The 18,969-nt window shown below is 40.7% G+C and overlaps 1 protein-coding gene across 1 annotated transcript; it reads right to left on the reverse strand.

Moving 5' to 3' along the window:
- Window positions 1-7,599: 7,599 nt before the first annotated feature.
- Window positions 7,600-18,544, reverse strand: NUDT15 (nudix hydrolase 15). The gene is made up of 3 exons (XM_002742674.6): window positions 18,365-18,544; window positions 11,688-11,884; window positions 7,600-9,135 (listed from the first exon to the last, which is right to left on the reverse strand). Exons 1-3 carry the CDS (start codon window positions 18,520-18,522, stop codon window positions 8,996-8,998), a joined length of 495 nt encoding a protein of 164 aa, XP_002742720.1. The 5' UTR covers window positions 18,523-18,544; the 3' UTR covers window positions 7,600-8,995.
- Window positions 18,545-18,969: the final 425 nt, after the last annotated feature.

The following is an 18,969-nucleotide window of genomic DNA, read 5'->3' on the forward strand; positions in this document are numbered from 1 at the left end:
CTTGACCTCATGATCCACCCGCCTCGGCCTCCCAAAGTGCTGGGATTATAAGTGTGAGCCACCGTGCCTGGCCTCCTTTTTTTTTTTTTTTTTTGAAACAGCGTCTTGCTATGTTGCCAGTACTGGTTTTGGGCTGCAGCAATCCTCCCATCTCAGCCTCCTGAGTGGCTGGGATTACAGGGAAGCACCACCATGCATGCTGATGCATTGATTTTAAGTCAGTGAGCTGTATTTCTGACTTTCAGAACTGTGAGATAATAAATTTGTGTCGTTTTAGCCATTTAGGTTGTCATAGTTTGTTACAGCAGCCTTAGGAAACCAATACAGCAGAGTAACTAAACCCCTCTGTATAAAAGTATAGAACCTACCTCATAGGATTATTGCAAACAATATCTGGTTACGATTTACTGTAAGCACTGAGCATGTTGATTATAACATGTGTTAACCAGAGTCACAGAGACTGAAATACAATGAAAGATGTTTATTGGCAGTCTTAGAATTGCAATTCAAGGAACCCAGATTCCGGAAGCATTTGAATTGTGTCCTGACCAGCTATTTTGGAGTAGGGTTTTTAAAGAAAATAAGAAGTTAGTTCTCACTAGCTCATGCATAACCCACTATTTTCATTGAAGATGAAGCATTATCATGACAGTTCATTGGTTTCTAGGCAGAAGTCCTTGATTCAGGGGTTTGGGAAAAGTTCCGTCCTCAGCATAAAGTCCTTTTCATAAGTGGCAGCAATTCTGTCTACAACATCAACATTAGATAAATTTTGGTATAAATAATGGAATACTGCACACAAAATAAATGAACTACATGGATAAAGATCTCAAATATTTTAAAGATAATTTAATCTTGACTGAAAGGTACCAGATATAAAAATGCAATAATGTATGGTTCTACTTAGAACAAATTAAAAACAAACTAAGCTATGAGATGGTGGTAATAGAGATTATCTTCCGGAGGTGACACTTTTGGGGTGCTGGTAAAACAGTTTTTTATCTAGGTGGTGGTTATATAGGTGTGTTCATTTTGTAATAATTCATGGAAAGCCTATGTGCATGCTATACCTGAATTTAAACGTTAAAAAAATGCTGCCACTTAATTTGCTATCATCTTGTTTCCATAATTTTGTCTTTCAAATAGACTCAAATGTTTATGGAGCCCTATTAATATGCCAGGGACTACGCTAGGCGTTAAGGATACCCAAAGAGCCTTATTTATTTATTTATTGAGACAAGGGCTCACTCTGTCACCCAGATGAGAGTGCAGTGGTGCAATCTTGGCTCGACCTCCTGGGCTTAAGTGATCCTCCTACCTCCGCCTCCTGAGTAGCTGTGGCTACAGGTGTGTGCCACCATGCCCAGCTAATTTTTAAATTTTTTGGTAGCGATGGAGTTTCACCATGTTGGCCAGACTGGTTCCGAACTCCTGACCTCAAGTGATCCACCCATCTCAGCCTCCCAAAGTGCTGGGATTACAGGTGTGAGCTACCACACCGGCAAGAGCCTTCTTTACTTAGCACAGAAGATTGCTTAATAAATACTTCTTGGTTATACTGCTTGCCTGTTTTGTTAGATCCTACATAAAACAAACTCTTAGGGGATAGAACTAGCTACGGAGCTACTGGTGTTTCTACCACAGTTCTAAGCATTGGTTCTTGCAACTATTGCTTCTGGCCACTTCACTTCTAACCCTTTGAGTCAGTCAGCAAGACCCCCAAATAGTTCACCAGGGTTGGCTCATGGAGAAAAATCAATGCATGGTAGCTGGGGTGGGATGGTGGCCTCTTGGGACATCACAGCACTCCCCTGTTCTGACCTGCTGGATCTACTCCTATTTCCCTGATTCTAAACTCCTCACTCCACCCCCCAGCCCTTTAGTCCCTTACTCTGGTCCTTGCCCAAAATGGTATTTTTCTTACTGAACCTGTTGACCACCTATTCTTTCTCCTGCCATTTGGATTCAACTCTTTGGTGGTGATGTGAGCAGGGATGTTAAGTTAGTGAACTGCCATAAGTATTTGTAAACCCAGTATACAAAAAAGCCATTAAGAAAATGAAAATTCTCCTAGCTGAGGATTCCTTCCATGTAGCAATGCTGATAAAGATGGGTGAAGCAATGTGTGGTCGAGAGCACTTGGTTTATTTTCACCAGTGGCAACAACAGAGGGAGGAACGAAATGCAGGTGTGTGTCCTGCAGTTGTCAAACTTGTAGACCTAACACATTTTGTGGACAAGGTGAGCCCTTCCTCATATTGTCCTAAAGCTGCTCCCTGCTCCCTCAAAGCTGTTCATGGCTCCTATTTGCCAGACTTTCACCTGTGGTCCTGGCTTACCTCTCTTGGGGTGGCAAGAATATCTTACTTAAATAGTCACTTTCTCTGCATCCTAAGTATCTTGCTGATTGAAACATCTTACTGTGTGAGTCAGGTTTATCTAATTCTACTGATTTATTTCCACTAATAAAACACAACCTAATGAAATTCGCAAATATGCATGACCACATAATTACATGCCTTTTAAAATACAGAACCTGTTATAAGATATATTTCATATTCATGTTACTTAAAAATATTCCCTACCACGTAATAAGTTCCCCTCATTTTTCTTCACCATTAGTAAGTTGGCATTTGGATTTCAGCTTCCTTATCTATTTGTGGACTTTTTGGACATCTTTAGCCAGAATATCATTTCTGTTTCTATCTCAGGCCCTACCTCATCCTTACACCTATAGAAACAGATACTCTTCATGTCCTTGCCAATAATTGGAATGTGGTATGTGCATTTCCTATTCTGAGGATCCTCAATAGTACTTGTTTTCATTCTGACCCAAGAAAAGAAATAGTTTAGAAAAGGAAATACTAAAAGGTAATTTTTTCATTCAACTAGTATATATTAGGCATTTAGCATTAGCAGTTACCACTCTGGCTGCTTGGTATATAATATAAAGATATGGTCTCTAGTCTAAAGGAGCTTACTTTCTATTGGCAAGACAGGAAATCAATAGAAATCAACATGACATCTGCCACAATATACAAATACTGGCATCCTTATCATAAGATGCATCAAACCTAAATCCTCAAATAACCAAAGCTGTGCTCAGCCACAGAAAATACCCTCCCAGAGTCACACGTGATACCTGAAATGTGAACATAAATAGTGTTTATGTAAACTGCAATATACATGCGCACTTATTTTCAGCCATTTTTAAGGAGGATGCTGATTTGGGGGCATTTTATCTGTAGAATTTAACCTGTTGCTTTACAAATGCATCAGAGGTAAATTCAACCCATTAGAAATTTAAATCAAGCTATTCAAAAAGACAAAAATGGGCAACTTCGGAAGAACACAACTTGTGACATGTCCCATTAAGCCTAGAGCCTTACCAAATTAAAGAAGCTACCTCTGAAGTTAAGACACAGTAGAAATGGTGTGAGATATGTGAAGGTCCAATTGGATGAGTCCAGAAAGTTTCACACAGGAGGGAAACTTGAGCTAAGGTATGAAAAACTAGTAAGGATCTGTTAAGGCAGACTGAGGGTGGGCGTGGCATTCAGTTCAGAAGGAGTTGCGGGCACACCGGCAAGGAGGTAGGAACCAGCATGCTGCACTGGAGGAAACACAGAGAAAAACGCAATGCTGAGTGCAGGATGTGACAGCAGGGTGTGGTGCAGTGAGAAAACTGGTCCAGGAAAATGAGGAAAGCCCTAATATGTCAGGTTAGGGATTTTATTCTACAGGTGATGGGAACTTCCAAAGACGTTTGGGAAGATGAGACATAACTAAATTTATGCTTTGAAAAAGTCACTCTAAGATTAATGTTAAAAACGAATTGGAGAGTTAAGATGATAAATTTTAAGTTATGTGTATTTTACCACAATTAGGAATAAAAATAAAGTCAATTCGTTGATTGGAGGAGTAAAGCTGCGGGAAGAGTCTAGGGAAGAAGGCCTAGGGGAGAAGCAGATGGACTATGAGATGGGGATGGATTCAAGAGACAAGATAGAAACAGAATGGACAAGAAAGAGCAACTGCTGGATGTGGGAAGGGAATCAAATCTGAGCAATTTAGCAGATGGTAGAGAAGAATACAGGAGGAAGGTTACTCTGAAACACAGCAAGCTAGAAGGATGTGGACAGTCAAGCAGAGATGTCGGCTGTGTGGTGGAGCCTGGAGCTTTGGAGGAAGTCTGGGCTGTAGGTAATATTGTGTGGGGAGTCATCCAAGAATAGCTAGAAAGTGAATCTATGAAGGAAAAAAAAGAAGAGAAGCCAAGAAGTATCAAGTCAAACTGAAGTTGAGGGTGGGCGTGAAGTTGGTGAAAAGTTTGGCTTTCTTGCTATGTCGCTTTTGCCCACGAATTGATCTGATAAATGAAGAGTGATATATGGTTTCGTACAAAGTGACTAATCATTATTATGCAAAAACCAAATGTTTAAATATTTTATTTATTTATTTTTTGAGACGGGTCTCGCTCTGTCACCCAGACTGGAGTGCAATGGTGGGATCATAGCTCACTGCAGCCTTAATATCCTGGGCTCAAGCTATCCTCCTACCTCAGCCTCCCAAAGAGCTGAGACTACAAGCAGGTGCCACCATGTCCCACCAACTCCACCACATCTAGCTCATCTTTTACTTTTTGCTAAAACGGGATCTCACTATGTTGCTTGTGCTGGTCTCAAACTCTTGTTCTTAAGTAATCCCCTCCCAAAGTGTGGGGATTATATTGTGCCCAGCTATTTAAACATTTATTTTTCTTTTCTTTTGAGATGTAGTCTTATTCTGTCACCTAGGCTGGAGGGCAGTGGTGTGATCTCAGCTCACAGCAACTTCCATCTCCCAGGTTCAAACAATTCTTCTGTCTCAGGCTTCTGAGTAGCTGGCACTACAGGTGCATACCACCACACCCGGCTAATTTTTGTATTTTTAGTAGAGACAGAGTTTCACAGTATTGGCCAGGCTGGTCTTGAACTCCTGACCTCAGGTGATCCACCCACCTCAGCCTTCCAAAGTGCTGGGATAACAAGCATGAGCAACTGTGCCTAGCCTATTAAAACATTTTAAACATAAAAATGAGAAAAAGTCTGGAATGGGAATTTAAGGAAGTGTGGTAGCTTTAACTGGTAGTACAAATGTTGTAAAGTCCTTATCATATGACTTGGCACACAATAGATGAAAAATTAAATGTACTGGAGCACCTTAAGTACTAATTTATAATTTCTTGAGGTACATAATATAGAAGATGTGGAACACAATGCATATTACCTTTAATTGCCATTTTTATTTATTTATTTTATTTTATTTTTTGAATGGAGTTTTGCTCTTGTTACCCAGGCTGGAGTGCAATGGCACTATCTCAGCTCACCGCAACCTTCGCCTTCTGAGTCCAAGCAATTCTCCTGCCTCAGCCTCCTGAGTAGCTGGGACTACAGGCACGCGCCACCATGCCCAGCTAATTTTTGTATTTTTAGTAGAGACGGGGTTTCACCTTGTTGACCAGGATGGTCTCGATCTCTTGACCTTGTGATCCACCCGCCTCGGCCTCCCAAAGTGCTGGGATTATAGGTGTGAGCCACTGCGCCTGGCCCAATTGCCATTTTTATAAAACTACTCAAGTGCAGCAGACATCTGTGTACAACATAAATAATTACTAAAAGCAGAGGCGGCTTCAATATGTAATTTGACGTTAAAAGAAGACTTTGAATGTCTTCTCTTGTATGCATGATTCCCTAAACTTTCTTTCTGCCACAATCTCCATTTGCTGTGATCACTGGTGCCACAAAGAGACTATTTCACCTAAAAGTATTTGCCTTGTTTGGGAAGTTGGTAGTCAAGATAACAAAGAAGTGTCCCCTCCAACTGGATCGGAAGGAGGCTGAACTCACCTCAGGCTCCACTGGGTGACTTTCGCTAAGGTGTTGCTAGAGCCAGTATAGGAGCACTTGCCTATCCTGGGACAGGTGACATCTCAGGGTCAGTTCAGAAAATATATTTCCTACTCCTCAGCAACCTGGCATTATAAAGTACACTTCAGGAACTCTAGCTGACATTAGTTTTATGAGAATCTTGCTAGTCAGCATTAGGTTTTTTTTTTCCTAGTAAGTCAGTTCTCAAACGATCCAGGCATTAATTGCTTTCTTAAGAGTTCTAAATCCTGCTTCATTCATTGACTCATTTAGAGAAATATTTCCTAATTACTGAGTTGTCACTGAACACCACCTGAGCACATTTAGTGTTGATATAAACACAATTCCCTTCTAATTAATATGAAATTCTTATCTTTTTACCTTTTCCTATGAATAAAACTCCAGGTTAGATTTTTCTTTCCATTGAAATACATTTCATGTCAAGTTGGGAAAGTTAAAAGAAAAACAAAAAATTTCACAAGCTTTCAATGAGTTTGTCATTGCCTCCCAAGTAGCTGGGACCACAGGCACACCACCATGCCTGGCTAATTTTTATTATTCATAGAGACAGAGTCACCCTGTGTTGCCCAGGCTGGTCTTGAGCTCCTAAACTCAAGTAATCCTCACCTCAGCCTCCCAAAGTGCCGGGTTTCCAGGTGTGAGCCACTGTGCCACGCCTTGTGATAAGTTTTCGAAGCTATAAAATACCTACATGGATAAATACTAGCATAAGGAGATATCTTAATGAATTACCAATGAACTGTAATTGAGATAAACCAATGAAAGGGTTTAATCCATAGCTTGCCTACTTTCTTATCAAGCCTCGTATCTACCATTTAGGAGAAGCCAGGGACAGGGATTCAGTCAACTGAGGGATTGAAATTAAGTCAAATGAGGGAGAAAGCAACAGAAAGACATGGAATAATTAAATAGGAACGGAAAAATTAGTGTGAAATTAATCCATGTATCCAAAGAACAAGGCACACACACTATGTTTGAGCTCTTCAAACATTTTAACATCAGGCATCTAAATCAAAATATGACCCAGGCACAGTGGTTCATGCCTGTAATCCCAGCACTTTGGGAGGTCAATGTGGGCAGATCACTTGAGGCCACGAGTTCAAGACCAACCTGGACAATATGGTGAAACCCTGTCTCTACTAAAAATACAAAAATTAGCAGGGCATGGTGGTGCATACCTGTAATCCCTCCTTGACCCTGGGAGATGGAGGTTGCAGTGAGCCGAGATTGTGCCACTGCATTCCAGCTTGGGTGACAGAGTAAGATCCTATCTCAGAAAAAAACAAAAAACAAAAATATGTAGATACAATTAATAGACAATAAGATTTAAACATGGCAAATTATACAATGTACATATATAATTTTTAAAAAGCAAACAAGAAAGAATTTAAAAAATGATACTCACTAGAAAAAGATTCTTTTGTAGCAAGTGTTACGATAGTACTGGGGTCTTTTGAAAGAGCAAAATTCAAAGGTAATCAACTGTGAAGCACAGGATTTCATAGAAGTAGGCTCGAAAATAAAAAAATTAGCTTTTGGTCTAATCTAGCAGTTCTCAAACTTTTAAGTTTTGGATCCCTTTGAACTCTTAAAACTACCAAAGACCAGCTTTTGTTTTTGTAGGGTTTTATCTAGACATATTTGTCATGTAGAAATGAAAACTGAGAAATTTCTTAAAATTTTTATTAATCATTTACAAGTAACAAAAACCCAATATGTGTTAACACATAAACAACATTTTTGAAAAACAGCTACTCTTCTTTATTTCATATATTAAAACCCACTTAAAATAACCATTTTTCTAACCAACAACAAAAATTCACTAATGAGAAGAGTACTACAGCTTTACGTTTTTCCAGATCTCTTTAATGTCTGATGACAGACGAAAGCTGGAATCTCATGTCTGCTTTTGCATTCAACCTGTTAAAATATCATACCTCTGCACACTCATGAAAAAATGGGAGTGAAAAAAGATAAATGATGGCCAGGTGTGGTGGCTCACACCTGTAATCCCACCACTTTGGGAGGCTGGGGTGGGCAGATCACTTTGAGCTCAGGAGTTTCAGATCAGCTTGGTCAAGATGGTGAAACCCAGTTTCTGCTAAAAATTCAAAAATTAGCCAGGTGTGTTGGTGGGCACCTGTAATCCCAGCTACTTGGGAAGCTGAGGTAGGAGAACTGCTTGAACCCAGGAGGCGGAGGCTGCAGTGAGCTGAGATCACACCACTGTACTCCAGCCTGCGCAACAGAGCAAGACTCCTCAAATTAAAAAAAAAAAAAAAAGAAAACAATAAATGATGAAATAATGTCTTAGTATTATAAAAATAGCTTTGACCTAGAATACCACTGAAAGGCTCTTGAGGCCCCCTAGACCACACTTTGAGAACAACTGCTCTGGACGAATTTCCTTATTTTACATATAAGGACCCTGGACCTCAGAGAGAATAAGTGAGAAATCCAACATCACACAGTTTGTTAATAGTAGGATACAGATATTAGATGGTTTGTCTCACTTCTCTTGGTTTAGGTTCTCAATTAGAATTAGAAACCTAATGGCCTGACCTATTCCCTGTCTAAGTTGCAAAGACTGTCACAATATAGTACCCTCTCCCACCATTTCTTTAATAAAAGAGGTAGAGCAACAAACTTGGTAAATTTTGCAATAGGCATACTGTGTTTGAATCTAAACTACAATATTTGAATTCGAGTCTCTATTTGAACAGAAACACTAAGGCAAATTCAACTGCCTCCTACTCCATGCAAGCTAGTAATGACAAGTTGCATGGTAAATAGCATAGATAAATATGGAGAGCAGATTACCCATAATACATCAGTATTTATCATATATTCTGTGTCTGGAATACAATTCAATGAAGTATTTCAGAAAAATTTTGTCAAGTACTGGCTGAAAGGGTGGTGGGTAAATTAAGAGACTGCGAATAAGCTGGCAATCACAAGAACTTTTTTAGATAAAATGGAGTTGTTCTGAAATATAGATAGTTTTCATTCCCTAACCAACCTTATTTTTGTCTTTTGAAAGAAAATCAAGAAATCTTCTTGGCCCCCTAGAGATGATTTCCTTTGTATCCTACCAGATGGTTTAGATCTTCTTTAAATGGATCATAGCCTTGTTGTTTTAAACAACGTAGTCCCCAGAAAAGCTGGTCTAGAGGAGGAAATTCTTCCCAAGGAACCCACTCCCAACCTATAAAAGAAAGACACCAAATCAATTTATTTAGCTAACAGAAAACAAAGTGTATTTATTTTGGTAAGCTAACCTATATTTAGAAAAAAATAATTGAATTTAAAAATAACTTGCTACAAATAAATTCTAATAGTGATGCTTTGCATTTGCTTGGCTATATAGATCTAATTTGCATGCAGAATGAAGACCTTATGAAAAGAATGATGGTCATTTAAAACATTGTGTTATTTGAATGTGAGGCCCAGTTTACAAAGGCTATGACATGGTAAACCCAGATTTAGTATTAGTCGATGTTTATTTAAATATTTGCCAAAAAAATGCAAAGAACTTCGTATACTGTAGGTTATACTACATTAAAATAAACCAGTTCCTTAACCTAGAAAATAAAGTTACAATAAAAGAAACCTATTACAAAGTTTCTAAGATATCTTCCATCTCTTAAAAATGTAATAAAAGCTGTGCAGAGGAAGACTGCTTCCTGTGAAGGATAATGAATAAAAAAAAAACTTAACTATTTCATCGTATTTGTCTCTTCTAGTCTCAGCTTTTTTTGTCCATAGGAAAAAGAAAAATAAGCAAATGTTTAGTCCATTTTTTTCTTTTCTTTTTATTTTTTTGAGATAGGGTCTCACTCTGTCGCTCAGGCTGGAAAGTGGTGGTGCGATCATGGCTCACTGAAGCCTTGATCTCCCAGGCTCACGTGATCCTCCCATCTCAGCCTCCTGAGTAGCTGGGACTACAGGCGTGTGCCACCACTCTGGCTAACTTTCTTAGTTTTGTAGAGACAGGGTCTCACTACGTTGCCCAGTATATATATATTCCTTTGTCAGAGGCCCTTCCTGACCATCCTTTCTGATACAGCACTTGTGTATCCCTTTATGACACAGCTTTATTGTTCTTTTTAGTCCTTACTACTACTATCATAAAATATCTAGTCTGTTGCTTCCCTCACACACTAAAATTTAAAGCCCAAGAGGGCAGAGACTTTGTTCTATGCACCATTGTTTCTTTAGTGCCTAGAACAGGGTCTGGCACACTGTACTCAATAAGTATCGGTTGAATGAAAAGATTCTTCCCTATTGTAGAAGAAATTGAATGTTTAGAGGGGAGGTTCGATACATGAGATCACTTGAATAAAGTTTCATATTGCAAGGAATATATTCAAAGATTTTGATATTTTTCTTAGTTCCTTTTCTCACAGTTTTATGAGAATTTGAGGAGAGATGATAGAAAAACCCTTAGAACAATGCTTAAGGAAACTTTCAGGGTACTCAGTTCGGCATAGAGGGTAACAGATAATGAAACCACCTTTGCAAAATTATAACAGTGAGAAAAATCTAACAAAGCCAACTCCACCTTGCTTCTAACCTCACAAGCTGTCTGCTCATTCCCACACACAGGCCAAGCTAACTATGGGAGGAATTTAGTTCATAGTTTAACTTAAAGCACAGGTGATAATAGTCCCTTCCCAAAACTAACCCCCTCCTTGTTCAGGGACCAAAACCGCTTTTGTAAAACGAATAGAAGACCACAAGGTCAGAATTATGGTAAGGGCCAGAACTCTGTTAAGATGTAGGCATAGTTAAACTCTAACCATCATTTTATAACTTGCCTTTTTGTAATTGTTTACTGCTCAAGGAAGGAAGGAAGCTGAGGCAGGAGAATTGCCTGAACCCAGGAGGCAGAGGTTACAGTGAGCCAAAATCGCGCCATTGCACTCCAGACTGGGTAATAAGAGCAAAATTCCATCTCAAAAAAAAAAAAAAGAAGAAGAAGAACCAGGACACAAACACAGACAGTCTGGTTCCTCATGATGCAAATATATTTACATATCTGTATCTCTATATTTATGATTGACATGGCTTACGAGCGACAGAAATTTATTTCTCAACAGTTCTAGAGACTGGGAAGTCCACTTTGGGAGGCTGAGGTGGGTGGATCACAAGGTCAAGAGATCGAGACCATCCTGGTCAACAAGGTGAAACCCCGTCTCTACTAAAAATACAAAAATTAGCTGGGCATGGTGGCGCGCACCTGTAGTCCCAGCTACTCGGGAGGCTGAGGCAGGAGAATTGCTTGAACCCAGGAAGCACAGGTTGCGGTGAGCTGAGATTGTGCCATTGCACTCCAGCCTGGGTAACAAAAGCGAAACTCCGTCTTAAAAAAAAAAGAGACTGGGAAGTCCAAGATCAAGACACTGGCAGATTCCATGTCTGGGGAGGGCTCACTTCCAGGTTCATAAGACAACCATCTTCTCTCTGTATCCTTACATCATGGAAGGGGTCAGGGGTCTCTCTGGGATCTCTTTTATAAGGGCTTGAATCCCATTCATTATTTTATGATCTAATCATCTCCCAGGGGCCTTACCTCCTAAAACTATCATCATGGGAGTTAGGATTTCTACACAGGAATTTTGGGGGAACACAAGTATTCGTAGACACACAGGTATTCAAGATAATAGCATTCTCTTCATACAGAAACATACTGTAATACTCTTCCAGACCATAAGCTCTCCTTAAAGAAAAATCCATGATAATATATAATTCTCTTACTTTCATTTTTTTCAGGTTCTACATTCTTTGGTTCTGAATCATGAGTCACATCCACTTCTCCTTTCATTAATATAGTAACATAATGGTAATTCTCCTTCTCAATGAAAGAATTCACAACTGAGGCAAAGCGAACATTTTTCAGGTGAAGAGCTGCTTCTTCCCAGGTTTCCCTTTGAGCACATTCTTCCCAGCTCTCACTGGAAAACAGAAACAAAACATTAGTTTATTCTATTTATATATATATATATATACATATATATGTGTGTATATATATATGTATGTGTGTGTCTGTGTGTGTATTTTGCCATGAAATTTTGCCATGAATTTTTTGGCTAGAAATTTCTAGTGTACAGCAAAAAGAACCGTAATTGGTTCCTGCTTTAAAACAATAAATCAGCCAGGCATGTGGCTCATATCTGTAATCTTTTGGGAGGCTGAGGCAAGAGGATAGCTTGAGCTTGCGAGTTTGAGACAAGCCTCCTAGGCCAACATAGTGAGATCTCATCTCTCCAAAAAAAAAAAAAATAGCCGGATGTGGTGGTGCATGCCTGTGGTTTATGGTCCCAGCTACGCAAGAGGCTGAGGCAAGAGGGTAGTCTGAGCCTGAGAAGTCAAGGATGCAGTGAGCCATGATCACGCCATTGCACTTCAGCCTGGATAACAGAGCAAGACTTTGTCTCAAAAAAAAAAAATTAATTAAAAAAATAAAATTTAAAAACAATAAATCAACAATCTTGTCCTTGACATTCTTTATCTCCTGTATCTAGTTATCTGAAGATGAAAATGACTTAATATTTAATAAAAATTAACATTCAGACATCTCAGCACTAATTTACAGCCCTAGAACCTGTGTGTAACCAGGAGGCAGTTTAGTGTATAGAGAGCACAGACTTTGGAGTCAACTAGACCTGGGATTGAGCTCAAAGTTCACTACTTTCTACCTTGGACAAGTAAAAGGAGAGTACTATTACTTTTTTATGGGGTCATCGTAATTGTATCAGGAGTACACTATGTCTTTTCCAGCAGTCTCAGAATTTCCGTTTAAGCCTCAAAACTGAACACAATAGGTAAAAAGCACCTCTAAATTCTCAAGCAAAAGGGCAAACAGGTATTATCTGAACTCAAGCGTTTGCCAACGAAGGCCAAACTAAACCTGCAACTTCTTCCTACCCAGGCAGTATAAGAAAGAAGATCTTTGAGAGGGAGGAAAGTTATGAATTTTCAGCCTAGTAGGAGCATTTCCCTTCCAGACTACAAGGGGCCAACTCTGTTCCCAAGTCAAGTGAGGAGCATTCCAAAAGAATCAGTCATAAGATTGGGAGTGACTCTCAAGGAGACACTCAGTGTGTCACTCTCCTGATAAAGACATCCTGAGCTGCAGAAACCTATCCCAGTGCATCAGAGGTGTGCTACAAGGGTGAGAGCTCTTAGGTACATCAGAAATGTGTCCCTTGGAGTTTCTAGATGCAGGTGAATACAGAGGCTGAGCAGGAAAAGCAGCAGTGAAAATATCATTCCCATTGTGCATTTCCTTTGGGCCAAGCAGATGCCATAAGAAACTGCTGGGTAATCTAATAGGAGATCCCAGGAGAAAGAAAATGTGGGGTGATGTGCTAGAAGCAAGAGCTAGGAGCGGGGCCAGTGCCACAGCAAACCAGTCACCTATGTCAGGGAAATACTTTATTTTATTTTTAATTGTACTTTAGGTTCTGGGGTACATGTGCAGATCATGCAGGGTTGTTGCATAGGTACATACATGGCAAGGTGGTTTGCTGCCTCCATTCCCCCATCATCTGTATCTGGCATTTCTCCCCACCTGATCCCTCCCCACCCTCCCTTCCCCCTGCTGTCCCTCCCCTAGTCTGCCCCCCTCAACTGACCCCAGCGTGTGATGCTCCCCTTCCTGTGTCCACGTGTTCTCCTTGTTCAACATCTACCTATGAGTGAGAACATGGGGTGTTCGATTTTCTGTTCTTGTCAGTATGCTGAGAATGATGGTTTCCAGATTCATCAAAGTCACTACAAAGGACATCAACTCATCGTTTTTTATGGCTGCGTAGTATTCCATGGTGTGTATGTGCCACATTTTCTTTGTCCAGTCTACCATCGATGTGCATTTGGGTTGGTTCCAGGTCTTTGTTATTGTAAACAGTGCCGCGATGAACATATGTGTGCATGTGTCTTTATAATAGAACAATTTATAATCTTTTGACTATATACCCAGTAATGGGATTGCTGGGTCAAATGGAATTTCTATTTCTAGATCCTTGAGGAATCGCCACACTGTTTTCCACAATGGTTGAACTAATTTACACTCCCAGTAGTGCAAAAGTGTTCCTATTTCTCCACATCCTCTCCAGCATCTGTGTCCAGATTTTTTAATGATCGCCATTCTAACTGGCATGAAATGGTACCTCAATGTGGTTTTGATTTGCATTTCTCTAATGACCAGTGATGATGAGGATTTTTTCATGTTTGTTGGCCTCATATATGTCTTCTTTTGAGAAGTCTCTGTTCATATCCTTTGCCTACTTTTGAATGGGTTTGTTTTTTTCTTGTAAATCTGTTTTAGCTCTTTGTAGATTCTGGGTATTAGCCCTTTGTCCAATGGGTAGACTACAAAAATTTTTTCCCATCCTGTTAGGGAAATATTTGTGGGACTTCCCAACCACTGACAAACATACCAAGAAAGCACACATGTGGATTCCATGCCCAGAGGGCACCAATGGATGGATCAGAGCAGCATCAGTCACCTGAATGGCTTGCTCTCTCTCCTCCTTCCCCAACACACTGGAGAAGGAAGGAAACTCAGAGACAGCCGGGTGAGAAGAGGAAGAGATGCAGAAAAGCAAAATAATGGCTTACACCTCCTTTATGCACTATAGGGGAGGGATCAGAAACTGGAAGTGACACTGAAGGTTTAAATGGGATTGGACTTTTAAATGCCTGAAAGTGAATCATACTGACCCAAATGTGATTTATTTTTATAACCAAGTGACAGGAAAACTATAGAATTTGCAAGAAACATCTCTAAAGAGAAGGGAAAGAAAAATCATGTTTGAGGCCTGGCGCGGTGGCTCACGCCTGTAATCCTAGCACTTTGGGAGGCCGAGGCGGGTGGAACAGGAGGTCAAGAGATCAAGCCCATCCTGGTCAACATGGTGAAACCCTGTCTCTACTAAAAAAATACAAAAAATTAGCTGGGTGTGGTGGCGTGTGCCTGTAATCTCAGCTCCTCAGAAGGCTGAGGCAGGAGAATTGCCTTAACCCAGGAGGCGGAGGTTGTGGTGAGCTGAGATCGCGCCATTGCACTCCAGCCTGGATAACAAGAGCGAAACTCCGTCTAAAAAAAAAAAAGAAAGAAAGAAAAATCATGGTTGAAGCCAATGGAAGGAGAAAATAAAACCATTTCCTGTTTGTTCTCCCATCAAATGTAGCCCACTAAGTATAGCAGTTATGTAAAGATCAAATGAAAGCATACATGCAAAGAGACGTATTATCCAGCCCTTAACAAAAAGCTCATTTGAGCTCAATGTTGGCTATGGTCACTGACATCTGAGTCAAGATTTCAAGACTTTCTTTTGTTACTAGTAAGACAGCTATCTCCACCCATTGCACTGGTGACTCTACATTCTAACTAGTACTTAATCTGTGATCTGAGTTAGATTAATGCTCACCAGTATTCCACAAAGTACCATGTGTGGCTGCCTGGGCAATGTGGTTCTTAATCTAGAAATTTTATTTCTTAACTGATAGTTTTTCTTAATTAACTGGAAATGATACATTTATTGATGCTTTCTTAAATTCCAAAGACCATTTTTTAAAAAAAATTTAATGTGATAAGAATTTCCTATTTTATAAAGAACAAAGTCTGATTAAAAGGCACTGAGATCAAGGCTATACTGTACTTCTAACTCCCACTTTATAAGACACAGGTGGATTAGAAGAACACGGCCACGATGAAAAATTCATCAGGACAAGTGACCCATATTATTTAACAAATAAATGGCATAAGAAAAAAAGGACATGGGGAGGGGTTACTATTAGATTTGTTGCAGGAATTAGGAGATTGGCAAGACCAATGGGTGGAACAGGAAGATTTTATTAAGGTGTACGCTGGCTCAGTGGATTTACATCCAATAAATTGAGTATTAAACAAAGACAAAGCTTGACTTTTCTATATGAAATGCAGAAGTGAACAAAGAGTTTTTAAAAATGACAGGTTTATAACTTAAGCTTAAATATGACTTATGCTATGCGGTCCAGATGACCACTATCTGGGTTGCAAGCACAGTTTATCTTGCTTCCTTCACTATGGCATCTGGATGGTTGCAATTTCACCTCCTTGGACCTGTCTCATGACCTTTTGCTGTGCTGCTTAGGTGAAAAACAGGAACTTTTAGTTATTAGCTATAGAGAACAAGAATACATGAATCTATAAACTTATTAAACTTGCAAAGCAGGGTACAGTTCCTTGGGGAGGGGGATTCAGAGAAGTTTTATTGATCCTACAGGAAAGAAGGAAAATTTGTTTTTCTGCTCTTATTTTTTACTTTAAAATAATATTGACCAAATGCAATACATGACCTTCCTTTGATCCCAATTAGTACAAAACAGTAAAAGGACATTTTAAGATCACTGAGGAAAATGCTACACATACTGGGTATCAGATGATATTTAAATAATTATTTTGTTAGGTATGAAAATGTGGGCCGGGCATGGTGGCTCACATCTGTACTTTGGGAGGCCAAGGCAGGCAGATCATGAGGTCAAGAGATCAAGACCATTCTGGCCAACACGGTGAAACCCTGTCTCTACTAAAAATACAAAAATTAGCTGACTGTGGTGGTGCATGCCTCTAGTCACAGCTACTCAGGAGGCTGAGGCAGGAGAATCACTTGAACCGGGGAGGCAGAGGTTGCAGTGAGCCAGGATCGTACCACTGCACTCCAGCCTGATGACAGAGCGAGACTCTGTCAAAAAAAGAAAAAGAAAAGAAGAAAGAAAGAAAGAAAATCATTGTGGTTATGTATTTTTAAAAAGTCTATTAGCTGTACATACTGAACTAGAGATGCTATAATAGGATGTCTGAGATTGCCTCTAAAATAGTTAGAAAAAACAACAACAAACCAAGAAAGCCCCCAACACACACACACACACACACACACACACACACGCACGCACACATCCACACACACACACACACACACAACTCAGGATGTGTGTGTTTTGGGTGGGAGAGGGAAGGGCAGTCAAGATGAAACAAGGAAACACTCTGTGATGGGTACAAGAAGATTCACTATTCTCTCTACTTTTATGTACATTTGAAAACTGTTTATACTGAAGGAAAAACAAGCACTGGGTCTGATGCTTTAGATGCTGTTTATCTGTTCTTGATTTCAACCTTATTTTCACTTCAGAATCCACTTTTTAGCACCATCCCAGGCTTTCTTTTTTTACTTGAAAAACATTTATTCATTATTATTGTTTTTTTTTACAAAAAAAGTTTTGTATACCCTTTTGTATATAAACACGCATAAGTTAAATATATACAATTTGATGAGTCTGGACATATGCACACACCCATAATAGCACAATCAAGGTTATAAACTCTCCAGGCTCTCTTCACTCTCGTATAGAACTGAGTCTCCTTAGTTGTCCAACTCCTCTGACAGTTATAATCAAATTGCAGAAGTGTCAAGGCAGAAGGAATCTCCAAGGGGATTTGGTCCAACATTCCCATTTTAAAGATGAGGAAACTGAGGCCCAAAGTGTTTCGTTAGCCCATTTGCTTGGTTAGAGTGCAACTAAAGTTTTACACAAAATCCGATCTCAATAGATGCAGAAAAAAAATTGAGAAATCCAATATTCATTCATGATAAATATATATATACATATGTATTTATTTTTTAGTTGCATTCTAGCCAGGCAAATGGGCTTGGTTACGTGGCCAGTAAGTATTAAATTGATCTGTGTTGGTCTAAATCACATGGAAAACAGCCGGGCACAGTGGCTCACACCTATAATCCCAGCACCCTGGGAGGCCAAGGCGGGTGGATCACCTGAGGTCAGGAGTTCGAGACCTGCCTCGCCAACATGGTGAAACCCCATCTCTACTAAAAACACAAAAATTCGCCAGGCATGGTGGCGGGCGCCTGTAATCCCAGCTACTCAGGAGGCTGAGACACGAAAATCGCTTGAATTCAAAAGGCGGAGGTTGCTGTGACTCGAGATAGCGCCACTGCACTCCAGCCTGGGCTACAGAGTGAGACCAAGTCTCAAATCAATCAGTCAATCAGTCAATCAGATGGAAACCGTGCCATGTCTTAGCTGACAACATTGGGCTGCTGAAGGTTTACAGACACCTGCTTTTCTCGTTTTGTGTGTAAGCTGTGAGAAAACACACACCTCACAGACGAACTCCCAACAACCACCCAGCTGGGGCACAGCCGGAAAGACCAAGGTAATCGATCAAAGACCCAGCCTGACCCGGCACAGCGCCCCCTCCCGGGCTGGTGCCTACGTGGCCCAGAGGTCGAGGGGAGGAACCGAGGGAAGGCGCGAGAAACCACGCAGCGTCAGCGCGAACGTTCTCACGCAGGGCGCACCGAAGCTAAGACGGCGCGAGCTCGTCCCTCGGTGCACGCTCCGCTTTCCCGGCATCCGCAGCTGCTCACCCGAACTCCAAGTGACCTCCAGGGAGTTGGAAACTGCCGGCTCCAACTGACCCTTTTCTCTTCCCCAGAAGGACGCAACCCGGATGCTTGCAGCTGGTCACCACGACCCCGACCCCGACTCCTGGCCGCTGCCTCCGCGGGTCTGCGCTGGCTGCCATAGTGCGCGGGAGGGCGTGCCCTGCCGCGCAGGAAGTGATCAGCTCGGCGCCCCGCCCCGCGGCCGCAACCAATCTTTCCCTGCGCTGGCGCCGAAATCAAAGCTAGAGAGCTTTGGTCTCTCCGGTAGGCGGTGGTGCGTAATGCCTCAAAGGAGGGCTATCAGCTTTCCTAACGGCAGGTTTCCTTCCCAAGGGCAGCGTGCTTTAAGAGTTTCGCTTTAAGTAAAGTTTCTTATTGTTGTGCTTTGAATATTCATCACCCATCAGCCTGCCCACTCCTAGATTCCTCCAATACGAGCCGCGTGCTCTTATAAACCTCGGAACCACTGCACATTTTCTTCTTCTCTCCGAATGACCCCGCCCATCACAGTGAATGCATTTGCCTATAGCGCAAATCAGTGTGGTGCCAGGAAAAGGATAAGTCGTGTAGAAACATCCCATTATAAA

This window comes from Callithrix jacchus, chromosome 1 (genome assembly GCF_049354715.1).
Source record: "Callithrix jacchus isolate 240 chromosome 1, calJac240_pri, whole genome shotgun sequence".
Classification (NCBI taxonomy): Eukaryota; Metazoa; Chordata; class Mammalia; order Primates; family Cebidae; genus Callithrix; species Callithrix jacchus.

What these genes read in the sequence shown, in the direction of transcription:
- NUDT15 (XM_002742674.6), bottom strand. Translation starts at nt 18,522, where the DNA reads ATGGCAGCCAGCGCAGACCCGCGGAGGCAGCGGCCAGGAGTCGGGGTC. An exon ending in GGAGGTCACTTGGAGTTCGG is followed by an intron (nt 11,885 to 18,364) that starts GTGAGCAGCTGC and finishes TCTGTTTTCCAG; the next exon opens with TGAGAGCTGGGAAGAATGTG. An exon ending in AGAACCTGAAAAAAATGAAA is followed by an intron (nt 9,136 to 11,687) that starts GTAAGAGAATTA and finishes TTTCTTTTATAG; the next exon opens with GTTGGGAGTGGGTTCCTTGG.